The sequence below is a fragment of the Dasypus novemcinctus genome, chromosome 8 (assembly GCF_030445035.2).
Source record: "Dasypus novemcinctus isolate mDasNov1 chromosome 8, mDasNov1.1.hap2, whole genome shotgun sequence".
Taxonomy (NCBI): Eukaryota; Metazoa; Chordata; class Mammalia; order Cingulata; family Dasypodidae; genus Dasypus; species Dasypus novemcinctus.
The window spans coordinates 129373639-129393905 of NC_080680.1; the positions used below are offsets into that span (position 1 = coordinate 129373639).

General features: G+C 43.0%; 1 protein-coding gene across 3 annotated transcripts in view; it reads right to left on the minus strand.

The window, feature by feature from the left end:
* DPH7 (diphthamide biosynthesis 7) overlaps positions 1-20267 on the minus strand; it is a 39510-nt gene that overhangs the window by 16110 nt on the left and 3133 nt on the right. The window contains exons 4-9 of one of the 3 annotated variants that reach the window (XM_058302803.2): positions 19208-19302; positions 18663-18835; positions 14462-14534; positions 14280-14345; positions 13860-14029; positions 10209-10342 (exon numbers count right to left, since the gene is read on the minus strand). In XM_058302803.2, the coding sequence (XP_058158786.1) occupies positions 10209-10342; positions 13860-14029; positions 14280-14345; positions 14462-14534; positions 18663-18835; positions 19208-19302 (711 nt within the window). Of the gene's footprint in view, positions 1-10208; positions 10343-12748; positions 13472-13859; positions 14030-14279; positions 14346-14461; positions 14535-18662; positions 18836-19207; positions 19303-20267 lie in introns of those variants that run through there. The other 2 variants (XM_058302804.2, XM_012520224.4) reach the window with 2 other exon arrangements.

The window sequence follows — 20267 nt, forward strand, 5'->3', positions numbered from 1 at the left end:
ACCATTTATATAAAATGTAAATATAAATCAATTTACATATAAAGATGGAATTAGATTCGTGGTTACAGTAGGACTAAGGAAGGATAAAGAGTGGAGAGGTGACTGCTAAGGAGTGTGGAATTTTTCTTTCAGGAGTAATGAAATTGTTCTAAAAATTTTTTGTGGTAATGAATGCACAATACTGTGATAATACAAAAAGCTACTAATTGTACACTTTGGATAGAGTCTATGATATGTGAATATATCTAAATAAAACTGCTTTAAAAAAAATGCTAAAAGGAGCCCATACTGAAAAGAAGACACAAGATAGTAACTCAAAATTATGTGAAGAAGGGAAGTGGACTTGGCCCAGTGGTTAGGGCATCCGTTTACCACATGGGAGGTCAACGGTTCAAACCCCGGGCCTCCTTGACCCGTGTGGAGCTGGCCCATGCACAGTGCTGATGTGCACAAGGAGTGCCGTGCCACAGAGGGGTGTCCCTGCGTAGGGGAGCCCCTCGCACAAGGAGTGCACCCCATAAGGAGAGCCGCCCAGTGCAAAAGAAAGTGTAGCCTGACCAAGAATGGCACCGCCCATACGGAGAGCTGACACAAAATGAAGCAGCAAAAAGAAACTGAGATTCCCGTGCCAATGACAACAACAAAAGCGGACAAAGAAGATGACACAGCAAATAGACACAGAGAAGAGACAACCAGGGCGGGGCGGCGGGGATAAATAAATAAATCTTTAAAAAAAAAATTATGTGAAGAAATAAAGACCTCTGTTATAGATACCTACATGGGCAGATATAAATGCTTGTTATAAAACAGCAAGTTTTGGAAACGATGCAGAAAAATTAAAACTCTAGTACAGGGCTGGTGGGAATGTAAAATGGTACAGCCACTGCAGAAAGCAATATGGCTGTACCTCAAAAGTTAAATATAAAATTACCCTAACACCAGCAATTGCACTTCTAGGCATATACACAAAGAAATTGAAAACAAAGTTTCAAACAGGTATTAGTACACTGATGTTCACAGCATTATCCACAATAGCCAAAAGGTGGAAACGACCCAAGTGTCTACCAACGGATGAATGGATAAATAAAATGTGATACATATACACAATGGAATATTATTTGGCCATAAGAAGCAATGAAATTCTGATATATGCTGCAACATGGAATAATCTTGAAAACATTCTTCTCAGTGAAATAAGCAAGCCACATAAAGATAAATATTGAATAATATCGCTTAAAAGAGATGTTTAGAAATAGCAAATTTTGCAGAGACACAAAGCAGATTAGAGGTTACTATGGAATGGGGAGAGAAAGGGAATCTAAGTTTGACGAATATAATGTTTTTATAAGTAAAATTAGTCCTTAAGAAAGGAAGAAAGCTACAGCACAGTATCTCCTGTGAACAAATGTAAAATACTACAAAATACTAGGAAACTGAATAGAGAAACATGTAAAGAATTACACACTATGACCAAGTGGGATTTATTCCCCAAATGCAACAGGTTGGTTTAACATCCCAAAGACAATTGATGTAACATACCATATTGAGAGAATAAAAAACAAAAGCTGCATAATCATCTCAATAGATGCATAAAAAGCATTTGACAAAATCCATACCTTTTCATGATAAAACTCAACAAACTAGGAATAGAAGGAAACTTTCTCCATCTAACAAAAGGCATCCACAAAAAGCCACAGCCAAGATCATACTTAACTGGGAAAGACCATGCTCTTCCCTAAGATCATAAACAAGACAAAGATTCCTCTTGCCACATCTGTTCAACGCTGTACTGGAGTTGCTAGCCAAAGCAATTAGTCAGCTAAATGAAATAAAATTAGTAAGAACAAAAGATAAAGAAAGAAATAAAACCGTGTCTATCTGCAGATGACATCTTACACGTAGAAAAATCTTACATGTAGACAATAGTTATCGCATCAATGTTAAATTTCATGAACTTAATAATTACACTGCAGTAATAAAAGAGAGAACGTCCTCCAGTTGGAATAGTCACACTGAAGTAACAAAGTATAAAAGATTATGATACCTGCATCTTACTCAAATGGTTCAGCAAAATAATAATGATATATGTATGTATATCAATACATACACACAGAGAAATAAAGCAAATACAGCAAAATGCTAACGAATAGTGAACTGGGGGAAGGATATGTAGAATTCACTTGTATCTTTTCAGTTGGCTATGTGGTGGTTTGAAACTGTGTACCAGAACATCACACTCTTAAAGCTAACCCATCACTGCGGATGTAACCCTGTTCTAAGTAGGACCTTCAATGAGGCTACGCCCGACGGCTCTCAATCCTCGTCCTGGAGTCCTTCATAAGAGAATGAAATTCAGATGGAGAAAGCCACAGAATCAAGAAGGGGAAAGCAATGGATCCAGAAGAGAAATGAGGAACCAGCCGACGCTGCATGGCCTTACCATGTGACAGAAAAGGAAAGGAATGCCGGAAGCTAGTCTTCGGGAAGAAGCCACTGCCTTGATGGTGCCTTGGTCTGGACCTTCTCAGCCTCACCATTATAAACTAAGAAATTCCCATTGTTAAGCCAACCCATTTCATGGTATCTGCTTGCAGCAGCATAGGACACCAAAAAAGTGGGGATTTCTTTCCAAAAGAAAACGTTTTGAAAAAATAAATTAGAAAAAAAGAGAATGGAAGTGAGAAAATAGAAACAAGTATAAAACGATTCCTTTCATATTTGAATGCAGGAAAAAGGGATAGAAGCTAAAGGGCTTGTAGAGTCTACGCAGAGTTTTCTTTCTTAACAATGAGAAACATGGGCCTTGCCGTCTCTCCTGGGAAGAGGCAGCTGGGTGCCGCTGGAGGTTCTCCGGGACCAGGCTTTTTCGGGATTTTTGCAGGGCAGGAAGTGTCTGGACATCGATTTGGTGGGAAGGTAACGGAGAGGATTGGTCTATAAGATATAATTTGGGTTCTTTTGCCCGGAGGTGAGACCTGCACACGGGCTGCTCCCTCCTTGGGGGTGGGCGGAGCCGCAGAACCCGCACTTCGGCTGCGCTTTTTGGTGGCTCTGCGGTGCAGGGGAATTCAAGAGCCATGTGCAGGCTTGTTGGGGGGTTTATGGGACGGGACGCCTTTGCGGATCGATTTGGGGAGACAGACGGTGTTTTGTTGTGAAGCGGGGGAATTTTTGATTGCGGACACAAATAATAGCGCTTCCGCCTGGAGCCCCGCCCCCACAGGCCTGGCTGCCGATCCGCAACGGAATTAGATAGCTGAATTGATGAAATATCCACATAAATAAACCCTAGTGAGTAAGTGAATCGCAGGGTTCAGACATAATATAGAGTCTGCGGATCTGACTTCCCCCATAGGGCTGGCACCCAGCTGCGCGGATCCCTGAGGGCTGTGTTACACTGCGGCGCTCCTAGGCTTCCTGTTGACCAGATTGGAGGTGGCCAGGTCTGAATCCCCTAAACTCTGGTGGCCCACACCCCTGAGACTCACACCTCTTGAGTCTTCAATATCTCAGACTTTCCACCCCTGAATCCATCACACCCTGAGGTCCATCTGAGGTCCTTGAATGCCCTAGCCTTCAACGTTTGCATTTTTTCTTCATTGTTTCATTTTGTTTTGTTTCTATTTTCATTTTATCTTATTTTTTACTTTTTTTAATGTCCTGAGTGCTAATATTGCATTATCCCCTAGTATTTTCTCCCAGCGTATTCCCCAAAGTCTTTTTTTTTATTCAGTTATTTAGGGTTTTTGTTGTTGTTGTTGTTGTTGTAGTTGGGGTTGCAATTGTGGTTCGCGTATATCTGTTTTTTTCTTTCCCCTACCTGTTCCCCACCCTTTGCCCACCACCCTTTTTCTTTTTTCCCTTCTTCTCTTCTTTCTTTTTTTTTTTTCTCTTCATTTTTTGGTTTTTCTTTTTCTGTTTTCGCTCTCCCTCTTGTCCCTCATTTTCTACTTATTTTATTTTAACTCAATTATACAATAAGTGCTGCAGGGAACACCTCACATTTGCTGGGTTTTCTCATCCTCCACTGCCTCATTTCTATGTGAACTGATTTAGGCTACCTGCACTATCCCCTTTCCCCTACATCTTGATATCCGCCATCATCTACTGTCTCTCCTATATTCCACCTCCCATCTCCCTTTCTTTGATCCACAGAGTATCTAACTCTTAATTCCTAATACCCTTGCTTTGTTTTCTGTCTGTTATCCACTCTTGAAACTATTACCTTTCTTTTCTCTTTCCCTCTCTCACGAAAGCAATAGCTTTTTAGCTCATACCATATTCCTCCCATATTCAGTCAGCTACCTCATAATAGGTACTCTACCTACTGCTATAACTCTACACAACTTACATGAATCTAACATCCATCCTCTCAGATCTCATATTCTTGCTTTGTTAACATATATCACCAATACTACTTTACACTTTTTCCTCGCTTACACAATTACCTTTCCCTGGCACTAATACTTTCCTTTAAAGTGAACTTAACCAGCAACAAGAAATTAGAATAAGAAGAACAAAGTGACAAAGAGAAGCTATAACACTTATGCAAAAACAACAGCTAATTAATCTCCAAGAGTAGACAAAGAAGCTAAGGAACTGATTAAACCCGTCAAGATAAAATGATGACCAGACAGCAACAAAAACCTACAAATCAAACCAGCAATCAGGAAAACATGGCTGAATCCAATCAACAAACTAAAAATCAGGAAGGGGAGCAGAACTTCACTCAAGCAATGAAAGATTTCAGAACATTTATCACCGACAAATTTGATGAAGTAATGAAAGAGGTTAACAACATGAAGACAACACTCGGAGGGGAAATTGCAGACATACGCAAAAAGATAACAGACATGATGGGAATGAACACGACAGTTCAAGAAATCAAAAATACACTTGCAGCAAATATCAGCAGACTAGAAGAAGCAGAGCAGAGAATTAGTGATGTGGAAGACAGTACATCAGAAATCAAACAGATAGTAGAAGGGGTCGATAAAAAGATAGAAAAAATCCAGCTAGGACTTAGGGACCTGAACGACAATACAAAACGTTCAAACATATGTATTATAGGCATTCCAGAAGGAGAAGAGAAGGGAAAGGGGTCAGAAGGAGTGTTCCAGGAAATAATGGCTGAAAACTTCCCAAATCTACAGAAAGAGACGGATGTACATATCCAAGAAGCACAGTGCACCCCAATCGTCATAAACTCCAACTGGCCCACCCCAAGACACATAGTTGTCAAATTATCCAATGCTCAAGACAAAGAGAAAATCCTAAAAGCAACAAGAGAAAAGAAAACCATCACATACAAGGGAAGCTCCATAAGATTAAGTGCTGATTTCTCATCTGAAACCGTGGAGGCAAGAAGGCAGTGGTATGATATAATCAAAGTACTAAAGGAAAAAAATTTCCAACCAAGAATACTCTATCCAGCTAAACTAGCATTCAAACATGATGGAGAGTTCAAAATATTCACAGATAAACAGAAACTGAAAGAGTATACCAACAAGAAACCTCCCCTTCAAGAAATTCTAAAGGGAGTTCTGCAGGAAGGAAAAAACAGGACAGGCAGAGTTGGAGGAGAGTATAAGAGCAACAAAAAAAGACAAAAATAGAAGGAAAAAAAATACAAACAAAATATGACAAACACAAATCCAATCAAAATATGGCTAACACAAATAATTCCTTGAAAGTAATAACACTGAATGTCAACGGATTAAACTCACCTATCAAAAGATTCAGACTGGGACATTGAATAAGGAAATATGACCCATCCGTATGCTGTCTACAAGAGACCCATCTTGGGAAACGGACTTTGGCCCAGTGGATAGGGCATCCATCTACCATATGGGAGGTCCGCGGTTCAAACCCCGGGCCTTCTTGACCTGTGTGGAGCTGGCCATGCGCAGTGCTGATGCGCACAAGGAGTGCCGTGCCACGCAAGGGTGTCCCCCGCGTGGGGGAGCCCCACGCACAAGGAGTGCGCCCATGAGGAAAGCCGCCCAGCGTGAAAAGGAAGAGCAGCCTGCCCAGGAATGGCGCCACCCACACATCCCGTGCCGCTGACGACAACAGAAGCGGACAAAGAAACAAGACGCAGCAAATAGACACCAAGAACAGACAACCAGGGGAGGGGGGGAAATTAAACAAATAAATAAATCTTTAAAAATATATATATATATATTATATAAAAAAAAAGAGAGACACATCTTAGACCCAGAGACGCATGGAGAGTGAAAGTGAATGGTTGGAAAACAATCATACAAGCAAACAGTAACCAAAAAAAGGCAGGGGTAGCTATATTAATATCAGAGAAAATAGACTTTAAATGTGAAAAAATTGTGAGAGACAAAGAAGGACACTACATTTTAGTGAAAAGGAAAATCTGTCAAGAAGATCGAACAATCATAAATATTTATGCTCCTAACAAGGGTGCCTCTAAATACGTGAGGCAAACACTGGAAAAACTAAGTGAAACAATAGATGCATCTACAATTATAGTGGGGGATTTTAATACACCACTATCTACCTTGGACAGAATATCACAAAAGAGAATCACTAAAGAAACAAAACATTTGAACAGTATATTAGAGGAGCTGGATCTAATAGACATATATAGATCATTACACCCAAACACAGCAGGATATACTTTTTTCTCAAGTGCACATGGATCATTCTCCAAGATAGACCATATGCTAGGCCACAAAGAAAGGCTTAATGAATTCAGAAAGATTGAAATCATACAAAACAATATCTCTGACCACAGTGGAGTCAAGCTGGAAATTTGCAAGGGACAGAGGCCCAGGTTTCACACCAAGATGTGGAAATTAAACAGCACAATTTTAGAAAAACAGTGGGTCAAAGAGGAAATCTCAAAAGAAATCAATGACTACCTTGAAAGAAATGATAATGATAACACAACATACCAAAATTTATGGGATGCAGCAAAAGCAGTACTGAGAGGGAAATTTATAGCCATAAATTCATATATCAAAAAAGAAGACAGAGCAAAAATTGAAGAACTAACTGCACATTTGAAGGAATTAGAAAAACAACAACAAAGTAACCCAACAGGAAGAAGAAAGAAATAACAAAGATAAGAGCAGAACTAAATGAAATAGAAAATAAGAAAGCACTTGAAAAGATAAACAAGACCAAGAGCTGGTTTTTTGAGAAGATCAACAAAACTGACAAACCCTTAGTGAGACTAACAAAGGAAAAAAGAGAGAAGATGCAAATACACAAAATAAGAAATGAGAAAGGCGATATCACCACTGACCCCACAGAAATAAAGACTATCATAAGAGGATACTTTGAAAAATTATATTCCAACAAATATGACAATTTAGAGGAAATGGACAAATTCCTAGAAACACATAAGCAACCCATATTGACGAAAGAAGAAATTGATGATCTTAATAAACCAATCACAAGCAGAGAGATAGAATCAGTCATTAAAAATCTCCCAACAAAGAAGAGCCCAGGGCCAGATGGCTTCACAGGTAAATTCTACAAAACATTCCGGAAAGAACTAACACCAATCCTGCTGAAACTATTCCAAAAAATTGAAACAGAAGGAACATTGCCAAACTCCTTCTATGACGCCAACATTACCCTAGTACCAAAGCCAAACAAAGACACCACAAGAAAGGAAAATTACAGACCAATTTCTCTAATGAACCTAGACGCAAAAATACTTAACAAAATACTTGCTAATCGTATCCAACAACACATTAAACGAATTATACACCACGACCAAGTGGGATTTATTCCAGGTATGCAAGGATGGTTCAACATAAGAAAATCAATCAACGTAATACACCATATAAACAGATTGAAGGAAAAAAATCACATGATTATATCTATAGATGCAGAAAAAGCATTTGACAAAATACAGCACCCTTTCTTGATAAAAACACTCCAAAAGATTGGAATACAAGGAAATTTTTTGAACATGATAAAGAGTATATACGAAAAACCTAAAGCCAACATTGTTTACAATGGAGAAATCCTAAAATCCTTCCCTCTAAAGTCAGGAACAAAACAAGGATGCCCACTATCACCCCTTCTATTTAACATTGTCTTAGAAGTACTTGCTCGAGCACCGAGGCAAGAACCAGATATAAAAGGCATTGAAATCGGAAAGGAAGAAGCCAAAATTTCACTATTTGCAGATGACATAGAAAACCCTGAGAGATCTACAACAAAGCTTCTAGAACTCATAAATGAGTTTAGTAAAGTCACAGGTTATAAGATCAATGCACAAAAATCAGTAGCATTTCTGTACACCAATAGTGAGCAAGATCAGGAGGAAATCAAGAAACAAATACCATTCGCAATAGTAAATTAAAAAATCAAATACTTAGGAATAAATTTAACTAAAGAGGTAAAAAAACTTATACACCGAGAACTATACAAGACTGTTCAAGGAAATCAAAGAAGACCTAAATAAATGGAAGAATATTCGTTGTTCATGGATAGGAAGACTGAATATTATTAAGATGTCTATCCTACCAAAACTGATCTACACATTCAATGCAATCCCAATAAAAATCAACACAGCATTCTTTAAGGAACTAGAAAAACTAACTATGAAATTTATTTGGAAAGGAAAGAGACCCCGAATAGCCAAAGACATACTGAAAAAGAAAAACGAAATTGGAGGAATCACACTACCTGACTTCAAAACATACTACAAAGCTACAGTAGTGAAAACAGCATGGTATTGGCATAAGGAGAGGCACACAGACCAATGGAATCGAATTGAAAGCTCAGATATAGAACCTCACATATATAGCCATATAATATTCGATAAAGCCATCAAACCCTCTCAACTGGGAGAGAGTGGCCTATTCAACAAATGGTGCCTGGAGAACTGGATAGCCATATGTAGAAGAATGAAAGAGGATTACCATCTCACACCTTATAAAAAGATCAACTCAAGATGGATCAAAGACCTAAATATAAGAGCCAAGACCATAAAAACCTTGGAAAGCAGTGTAGGGAAACATCTACAGGACCTTGTAATAGGAAATGGATTCATGAATATCACACCAAAAGCACGAGCAGCAAAAGAACTAATAGATAAATGGGACTTCCTCAAAATTAAATCCTTCTGCACCTCAAAGGAGTTTGTCAAGAAAGTAAAAAGGGAGCCAACACAGTGGGAGAAAATATTTGGCAACCATATATCTGATAAGAAACTTATAATTTCCATATATAAAGAACTCATATATCTTGAAAATAAAAAAGATAAACAACCCATTTAAAAAATGGGGAAAAGATTTAAAGAGACACTTCTCCAAAGAAATACAAATGGCTAAAAAGCACATGAAAAAATGCTCCAAATCTCTAGCTATCAGGGAAATGCAAATCAAAACTACAATGAGATACCATCTTACCCCCATAAGATTGGCAGCTATGAAAAAAACAGAAGAATACAAATGCTAGAGAAGATGTGAAGAAAGGGGAACACTCATCTACTGCTGGTGGGAATGCAGAAGGATCCAACCATTCTGGAGGACAGTTTGGCGGTTTCTCAAAAAACTAACCATAGATTTGCCATATGACCCAGCAATACCACTGCTGGGTATATACCCAACAGAACTGAAAACAAGGACACAAACCGATATATGTACACCAATGTTCATAGCAGCATTGTTCACCATCGCCAAAAGTTGGAATCAACCCAAATGCCCATCAACAGATGAGTGGATCAATAAAATGTGGTATATACACACAATGGAATACTACTCGGCTGTAAGAACAAATACACTACAAACACACGTGATAGCATGGATGAATCTTGAGAAGCTTATGTTGAGTGAAGCAACCCAGGCATTGAAGGACAAATACTACATGAACTCAATGATATGAAATAAGAAAGCTGCCTCAGAGAGCTAGAGACTGAACGATAGGCTTACAGGAAATCAGGGGGTGGAGGAAGGATGTGAGCCGACGTCTGCAGGGGTGGAATCTATGATGAGCTGGCGGTAAGTATGAACACAAAGAAGAGATAAAATGGGAGTAAGGGGTTGCCTTTGGGTGGGGCTTTGCGGGTTTGAGGGGGGCTGGGGATGGGCGGAGGGGTAATATTGCCCAAAAAGTGGGGGGAGGGAAGGGTAGCTTACGAACATAGGAGAGCATCAGGTGTTGGTTGAGAGTAAAATGCTGAGATAATCGTATCAAAATATAATTAAGAGGTTTACCTGTTTAAGATGCTCGGAGGGGATGGTCAGATGCAGGACGGGCTCCTGGGAAATGTCTGAATGCTCATTTTGCCAGAGTGGGTGGTACCATTGGGTAGAGACCCAAGTAATGAGAGTGGGGGTGGACCCACATCCTGGGGAGGACGAATGCCATCAGATAGAGGGAACCGTATCTCTCGAGAGAAAGGGTGGCTCCCAGGGCGTTGGGGCAGTTGAGCAAGTTGGGCCCTGAACACTATTCCAAATATCTCTGGACGTGGCTCCTCGGGAAATGGAGATTGGCTGTCACTGTGGGCCCCAAGGGGAGGGGAAAATGGACGTTAAATGTGTGGAAGCAAAGTAAATGTGGGGTAAGAGAGGAGTTTCACGAGAGTACACAAGGATGGATATAAAACATGTAATAGTACACCATAAACATATAGGGGACGACAGACTAATAAAGTAAACCACAATGTAAAACATAGGATAACTAAAAATTTAGAAAACAGTATATCCTAAAGTATGGACCACAATGTAAGCACAGATGTCATCTTGTATGAAAGCTATTGTCTCAGAGTCTGTACATCACTTTAAGTAAATATGATATGAATAAGTTATAAGAATATCGCTGTGGAAGGGAAAAGGTTTAATGGTAGATGTGGGGAGGTACTGTATATTGTATAAATGAATTACTGTGGTCTAGGGCTCTTGTGAAGAGAAGTTCAATAATTAGGGAAAAAAAAAAAAAGATAGGATGTAGAATTTTTCCAAGTCAACACGTATTCTATATCTAACCTTTAAACCCATCGCTATATGCCATTCTACATAATGTAAGGGACCCTGACATTATACTGGACTTCAATTTTCAGGAAGTTTTGGATCACAGAGTGGTTCAACAATGGCAGCGGAGGAATACTGGTATAGGATATTATTGACAGGTGATATATGGCTGACAGCGAGCTGTACAGGGCATATGCCCAGGGTGCATGGTAATGTTTGGATATACTCATAGTGGCAACAATTAAAAACTATAGCTTGGGGGGTACTGAGTTCCTGGCCGGGGGTGCTCTGTCGTGGTCCCTAGGGGAACAGCGGCAGTCCCCCAGGTGCAACGGTAAGGACCAGGAAAGAATGAGGGTCCAACAGTGAGAGCATGATACTAATGACTATGCTTGTGAGCCTATATGCCTGAAATAAGAAAAAGGCCTAGAGCAGCACTGTGCCTGGGAATTTCCTCCTGACAGCCTTCATGTTACTCAAATGTGGCCAGTCTCGAAGCCAAACTCAGCATGTAGATGCAGTGCCCCAGTGTGGGATATGACACCCGGGGATGAGCCTCCCTGGCACCGAGGGATCACTACCAAATACCAGCTGAAGATGCAACTAGAAAATGACCTTGAATTAAAGGTTCAATGCGGATCAGCAGAACATCCCTGTCTACATATAATAACATGGCTTCAAAATGCTGTTTGACCTAATGTAAGGGGGAAATGGAAAGCAGAAATGAGTTTATATGGCTACGAGTCTCTAAAAAAGAGTCTGGAGGCTGTCAGAAGGATTGCCCTTATGCACAACTGAGCAGAGTCTAAGAGACAGATAAAGTAGATACAATCCCCAGGTATTGGTTCCTTTGAGGGCTAAAGAGACTCACTCACGGGTACTATGGTCATGGCAGACGGGGTTCACTGCCATGTCAGATGGCCCTTCTTTGGAGCTGGTGTTTCTGCGTGATGGAACCGGACTCAGATGGGATCTCTTTTCATAAGACTTTCATCCTACTTTACTGGAATTGTAGTTGGTGTTGGGGTTTAAGATATATTTAGGGGATTTGAATCTCTGGACTGACAATATGATAGCCAGGCCCTGAGCGTCAACAGACTCTAGCTCCTACAATCTGATTTATTGGACTCACCTCACTCAGCTAAGATGGAGTTGAATAAGGACAACCACCACACCATGGAGCCTAGAGTACCTACAACTGAAAGCAGGAGTATTGCATCCAGTATCCATGTGGAATCTGAGCCTCCTCCTGATATAGAGGTGCAACGGACACAACCAATCCAAGGCCCACAGAGAAAAGGTGGCATTGGAGTGGGAAAAGTGGACATGGTGGCTGATGGATATGGGGAGTGGCAGGAAGAGATGAGATGTGGAAGCGCCTTTGGGACTTGGAGTTGCCCTGGATGGTGCTTCAGGGGCAATCACCGGACATTGTAAATCCTCCCAGGGCCCACTGGATGGAATGTGGGAGAGTATGGGCCATGATGTGGACCATTGACCATGAGGTGCAGAGATGCCCAGAGATGTACTTGCCGGGTGTAATGGATGTGTCATGATGAGGGGAGTGAGTGTTGCTGGGGGTGGGGTGGGGGGGTGGGGGGGTGGGGCTGAATGGGACCTCATATATATATATATATATATTTTTTAATGTAACATTTTTACAAAATCAATTTAAAAAAATAAAATAAAATAAAAATAAATAAACAAAAAATTAGATGCCACAAAAACAACCAAAAAAAAAAAAAAAGAGAAATATGACAGCATGTTCATAAAGGTAACAGAAATGATCCAGAAGAGTCAGAGACACTGAAGATACAGAAAAGAAAGAAATATACTGCAGAAGTCCTGAGCACGATGGAGGTAATGGGATCCAGTGCAGAGAAGGAACTGGCCTTTGGAGAAAAGACAGAAAGGATGGGGGCAATTTGGTAAAGCTACTGGTCTTAACGGTGTTGGAAACTGAGGCATGGTGGTCTCGCAAAGGGAGACGTGCTGTTTCCATGGCTACGCTTTTAACATAGGAATGCAGCAATTAAGCCTTTCGAATCAGCAGGACAGAGCTGTCCGGCGCAGGGAGAAATACGAGGAAACACACTTTGTAGTTTGAAAGGAATACTAAATCTTTGTACTCTGAGATAAGTTCTTTAATTTACGAGTCTTGTTAATGGGTAGTTACACTGCTTGTTATCTCGATAGTTTGAGCATATATAATGCCACATGTAGAAAATAAAGTTGTCTGAGGAGTGACTACTCGCAGACCCCCTGATCCCAGCTCTCTCTCTCTTTCTTTCACTCTCTTCTTTTCTCTTTCTTTCATTCCCGATACCCTTCGGGTCCAAATCTCCAACAAACGGTGGAAAGATAAGCTAGGTTTTTATTGTTGTGTTTGTACCACAAAAAGGGGAGATGTGAGACCATGAGCTGAGAACGAGGCGGCTGTTTTTCTCCAGACACAATCTGCCTCTCAGGCAAAAGCAGAGTTGAGTTTAATCAATGGTTGGGTTCTGCCCAGTGTGAGACAGGGAAGAAGGGGAAGGGAGCATGAGTATGTTGGAGACTCAGACCAAGGGAAGGAAGGGCATGGGAAGGGGGGCAAGGATGGTTATGCCATTACGAGGTGGCGAAGCTACTGGACTAGAGATGCTGACGGCGTCAGCAAATTGCTGAAATGCAGGAGGTACAGAATATTTGAACTGGTTAGATAAGAACCATAGTTAGGGAGAAGAGTACTTGAAAATGAGATTTTGGAGCTGGTGTAGGGATAGATCACAGTCAAGTCTAGGGTGCAACCCTGGGAACACGGGGAGGGTGAAGGAACAGCCTGTGGAAATGAGGGTGCAGGGACTGAAAGCCACCACCGAGGGCCCGCTGCCTGGGGCGCTCCCCGCTCACCTGACTTGTGGCAGCTGAGGATCTTAAAGCCGTTGTGCATGCATGCTGCCAGGAGCAGGTGGCGGTGAAAAGGATGCCACTTCAGCCTCCACACTCCACCCTGCACGTGCGCGTCTGCAAACGGCTGCTGCATGTGCCGGGTATCCCACAGCAGAACGTGCTCATCGTAGCTGAACCAACCACAGCAGAACATTCAGAAGAACCCAAGTCCACTTACTCCCTGAATTCCCCAACATGGCAGGGAACGTCTCCCAGGGAAATCCATCCCACCCTCCCTCCAGGACAAAGATCACCTTTCCCAAACCCAGATACCCTAAACTCTGCCTGAAGAGTTGGCCTAATTAAATATCATGATGGTACAATGAGAAAAGCAGCAAAACAATACAAGAAGGACCCCAGTGGACCGACCAGGGGACTCACCTTCCTGTGGCCAGGACGTGCTCCTGATGTGGACTACTGTGGATGCTGCACACGCCCATAGTGTGTCTGCAACCAAGAGGGCGACAGTGTGAAGCGAGGCACCCCACGCGGCTAACTCTGTGGAAGGGCCACGGAGAACGAGCACTGGGGAGGGGCTGAGCTCTGATCTCTTGGTAGTTTACCTCTCACTGGTGAAGAGAGGCATATCAGGTGCCATCCTGGTGTCCCAGCCTTTCAGGAGCCCATCGTCACCCCCTGTGTGGAAACAGGAAAGCCCATCAACCATGGCAATGACAAGAGAAATGGCCCCTCCTCAGGGACAGATTAATGTCTGTGTGTAACTCTCCCAGGTGGCACTTCCTGGGAGTTTGCAGGCTGCCATGAGCAGCAGAGCTGCAGAACCGACACCCCAGAAACAGATGCAACTGTGCCCTAACTCTACCTTCAGACCAGGAGAGGGGCCCGCAGGGAAGAGGGAAGACTGATGCGCCCACCTGCAGGAAAGAAAGGGCAGAGGGGAGGTCACAGGGGAATGAGGGGCCACATGGCTGTCACCGGGAGGACCACGGCCATGTCAGACGTGGTCAAACTGCTTTCCACAAGGCTCTCACAATCAGGGCCCCCAACTGCCACAAACCAGAGGTGCCAATTCAAAGGACCCTGGAGCAGGGCATCAGGAACTCCAGGGAGGAAGCAGAGGGCATGGGGACTCCTTAAGGCTCCAGAACCTTCAGCACACCTCCCAGATTTCACACGCCAAGTCCCTCCCTCCTTTCAGTCTTTCCTCGAATTGCCCCTTCTCAATGAAGCCCACCTTGACTGTGCTACATAACAGGAAATCTGCACCCGCCCCAGCACTCCTGATCTCTTTACCCTGTTCTTTCTTCTTTCCAAAGCACTTATCATTGCAGATACGCTGTGTAATTTCTCTATTTATTATATATCATTCTTAGTGTTTATTGTCCATCTCCCCCACCTCAACGTAAGCTCGATGAAAGGACTTTTGTGTTTTGTTCACTGATGCATTCCAAGCACCTAGAACAGTGCCTGACAAATAGTACGTGCTCAATAAATATTTGTTAGATGAATGAATGAGTCCTGAATTAAAATATTGCCCTACCTCCATCTCTGCTCTGAACTCACTAAGCCTCAAGGTAGAACTAGTCCAAGAATGAGACTTCAAAAAATGAAATCTTTATGGTTCTCACTGAGACTGTCCAAGGGTTTCATAGCAAATAATAGATAAGGACCCTGTCCTTAGGGGAAGATACATATTAAACACATAGTCATAACTGGGATGAGTACAGGGTGCCAGGAGAGCAATGACAGAGCATCAGGCCTGGGGTTGGAGAAGTTGGGGTTCTATGTCAGCATGTCTGAAGACATGACTCCAAGCTGAAATCTACCAGAAATACCACATGACTTGGCAATTCCACTAGTAGGCATATACTCAAAAGAAATGAAAGCAGGGACTCAGATATTTGCACACCTATTTTCACAGTGGCATGACTGACATTTGCCAAAAGAGGGAGGCAACCCAAGAATCCATCAACTGATGAAAAGATAAACAGAATGCGTTTTACACGTGCAATGGAGTATTATTCAGCTGTGAAAAGGAATGAAGTTCTGATAAAATGTGGTATATACATACCATGGTATTCCATGCTGCTGTAAGAAATAAAATTGGGACACATGATAACATGGATGAACCTTGAAGCATCGTGTTGAATGAAATAAGCCAGACACAAATGGACATACGTAGTATGATCTCACTGATAAGAAGTAATTAGAAGCAGTAAATTCATAGAGTAAGTAACTAGAGTTTAGGTTACTAGGGGCTAGGTTAGGGAGAAAGAAATGGGGAGTGAATGCTTAAATTGTACATAGTTTCTACTTGGAGTACTGGAAAACATTTGGTAATGGATGGTGGTGACGGTTGCAAAACATCGTGAATGTAATTAACAGTACTGAATTATATATTTGAGTGTGGCCAAAAGGGGAAATTTTATGCTGTATATATGTTATTAGAAATTTAAAAAACAGTAATGTACAACATAAACAGTGAACCCTACTGTAAATGATGGACTATAGTTAACAGTAGTTATAAAAATGTTTTCCCATGAATTGTAACAAGTATACCACACTAATGGCTGATGTTAATAAGAGGGTCGTTTTGTGTGATCTACGTATATCTTTAAAAAAACATAAAAACACTAGGGTGGTATAAGGGAACTCTGTATTTTATGCATGATTTTTCTCTAAAGCTACAACTTCTCCCCACTCAAAAAAGTGACTTGGTATATAACTAAAATAATCATAATTCAGACATATACTTGTGCACCAGTGTCCACTGCAGCATCATTTGCAGCAGCCAAGAGGTGGAAGCCACCCAAGTGTCCATCCGCAGATGATGCAGAAACACAAGGTGCTCCCTCCGCACAACAGAATATTACTCAGTCACAAAGAAGGGCACAGGGCTGGGCCATGCCACACCGCGGATGAACCCTGAAGACATTACGGCAAGGAAAAGAAGCCAGACACAAGAAGACAGAGACTGCATGATTCCTCTCACAGGAAATACTTGGAGTAAGCAAATACAAGGAGGCAGAAAGCAGATGAGAAGTGGCTACAAAGGGCTGCAGGAAGGCGGAAAAGGGAGCTGCTGCCAGATGAGCATGAGTTTTAAAGATGAAAATAATCTGGGAATAGTGGTGAAAGTTAGACAGTTTTCCCAATGTATTTAATGTCAAAGAATTGTCCATTGAAAATGTATAGGTAAAATAATTTTTATATTATATACATTTTACCACAATTAAAAATAAATTTTTGGGAAGTGGCTTTGGCTCAACTGATAAGAGTGTCCACTTACCACATAAGAGGTCCAGGGTTCGAACCCAGGGCCTCCTGACCTGTGTGGTAAGCTGGCCCATGCATGCACAGTGCTGATGCACGCAAAGAGTACCGTGCCATACAGGGGTGTCCCCCGCATAGGGGAGCCCCATGCGCAAGGAGTGTGCCCTGCAAGGAGAGCCGCCCTGCGTGAAAAAACTAGATTATAAATATTAGCAAGGGAGCAGATATGGCTCAAGCAGTTGAGCACCTACTTTTGACATAGGAGGTCCCGGGTTCAGTCCCTGGTGCCTCCTAAAAAAAAAAAAAAAAATGGGAAGTAGATGTAGCTCAAGCAATTGGGCTCCTGTCTACCATATAGTATGTCCAGAGTTTGATACCCAGGGCCTCCTGGTGAAGGTAAGCTGGCCCACACGGAGTGTTGCCCTGCACAGGAGTGCTGGTCCACATGGAGAACTGGTGCAGCAAAGAAGATGCAACAAAAAGAGACACAGAGGAAAGACAATAAGAGACACAGCAGACCAGGGAGCTGAGATGGCACAAGAGAATGATTGCCTCCCACTCCAGAAGGTCCCAGGACCAGTTCCTGGAGCCACCTAAAGAGAATACAAGCAGACACAGAAGAACACACAGTGAATGGACACAGAGAGCAGACAATGGGGGAGAGGGAGAAATTAATAAATAAGTAAATCTTTTTAAAAAAAGGAACCATGGAAAAACCAGCTCAGGGGAGCCAATGCAGCCCAGTGGCTGAGCGCCAGCTTCCCACATACAAGGGCCTGGTCCAATCACTGGCCCCGGTACTTTAAAAAAAAAATCACAGGAAAACTTGAATTGATAGAATAAAGGTCACAAAATAAAATTCACCATAGTTGACATAAGCAGCAAAACTTGATATTAAAAACTGATTAATAGGGAAGTGGATGTGGCTCAAGCGATTGGGCTCCCATCTACCATATGGAGGGGCGCGGGTTCGGTTCCTGGGGCTCCTGGTGAAGGCGAGCTGGCCCGCACAGCACAGAGAGCTGGCGCAACAAGATGACGTAACGAAAAAGAGATACAGAGGAGAGACGAAGAGAGACTCAACAAACCAGGGAGCTAACACGGCTCAAGCGATTGTATGCCTCTCTCCTGTGTTGGAAAGTCCCGGGATTGGCTCCAGGGAGAAGAGAAGACAGACAGACACAGAAAGCAACAGCGAGCGCAAGAGGAAAGGGCAAAGGATAATAAATTTTTTTAAAACACACACAAAACTGATGAATAAACCAAATCTTTTTGTAAAATTCACATAGAAATAATGTATCAACAAAATTGTACCCATATTAAAAGTAAAAAAGCAGCAAAAACAGTGACAAACTGTGCTCTACAAACTTTTCCCCCAGGAGACACGGTCAGCAGGCCTTCCCTCACGGCACCGCCAGCACCAGGGCCTTGGGCCTGCCCCTCCCTTCCCCCCCTTGCCCCCCTCCCCTACCTCAGCGGCCTCCAGTGCGGCGCGGCAGGGTGACCGGTGGTCTCCTCCCTCATACTGACCTGAATACACGATCTCTGTCTGCCAGTAATTGAAGGCAGCAATCCAGGCCTCGAAGCGATGGGCCGGCCACGTGGCCACAGCCTGCAGCCGGGGGCCTGTCTCGCTCACGGCCAGGAGGTGGAGCTGTCCCTTGGAGTCGCTGCTGATGACTTTTAAGGGCTGGCCACTGGCCCTAGAAACAGAACCAGGGGGAAACCGATGACCGAAACCGATGACCCAAACTCACTACAGCAACTGAGCCTCTTCACAGGTTCTCCGCAGAACTTGTACGTGAATATAGTGTCTTAAAGAGGCTTGCTTGGGTGTGGGGCAAGGCCCAAAATTACCATATGGCTTGCCAAAAGAAATCAATATCTGCTTCTCGTCATGAAAACATTTTCACCATTTATCCACAATGCTGGAATATTTTTTTACAGGTTAACATTGGTAACAACATCCCCAGGTTTGGGAGCCACCATCAAGGCTGACCTCAACGGCTTTAATTTTCTCTCTAGTGAAAACAGGAATGATAAAGACTAGGCCCCTCTCCAACACCAGCTCTTACCTTCCAACTTTTCCCGTGGACCAATCTAGAGACAAGGCCAGACACTGCTCTCCCAGGGCAAGGCTAGAAAGCCGCTGCAGTGTGTAATTGCTCTTCTATAGGAGAGAGAAACGCCATCAAAGGGAGACAGTCCGGGAACCCTGAAGAGTCTGCCTCTCGTTTAGCTGACTCATCGCTCCTCCTCTGCCCCACAAGAGCTGTGTGATATTCACTCAGACCTCAGACACTCACAACACTGACACCCCTGCCCACACCAAGTGCCGGGCAGCGCCTAAGGCTCCCTGCCTGCCAGAGCTCACCACCCGCACTGCCTTGGGAGAGAGCGGCTCTCTGCTTTCCAGGCCCACCCACAGTTCCACACTCCTAGACGCTTCCCCGGCCGGTAGGGCTCCAGGGAACCCTTGCTGGTGCGTGCCTTCTGCCACCCTGGCCTCCGCGGGGAGGCCGCTGCATTTGTCTCCAAAGTCACAGACAATGGGAACATTCCTCTGGTTTCCATCTCAGAAGCCACCTTCCTAACATCTATGCACTTTCAATATATAAACACAGGCATTTAAGGATAAGTGCATGTTTTATTACCTAAGTACCTGGACAGTGCTCAGCTGCAGCCACAGGCTCCCACAGGCTGTCTTCCTTAACTTTATCTGCTCCTGCCTCAAAAACCCTGGTTCTAGGGCCCTGTTTCTAAGACAGGGCTGCTTTTCTCAGCTGCCTGAACGCAGGCCTGAACCCAGCCCTGGTTGAAGCTCTGCGCCATCCTCCTCACAGCGGGCATGCGCCCCCCACCCCCAGGCAGACAATCCACTTGCCCCTCCAACCCTAGAGGGCAAAGGCTTTCAGAGCCTCCAAGAGTCACTTCCAAAGTGTCTGCAAAGAATCTGCAAAGGGCTATGACCCAGAAAGAACAAGGTGTCTCCATCATTGAACAACGTCTATATGTCGTATCTTCTCTATATTTATAAAACCAATTCAAGAGTCTTAAAATGAAAACTTAAAATGCTTCATTAGTCATGAATCCAGTCTGGCCACTGGATGACTTCCTGTCCTTGCAACCAACAGT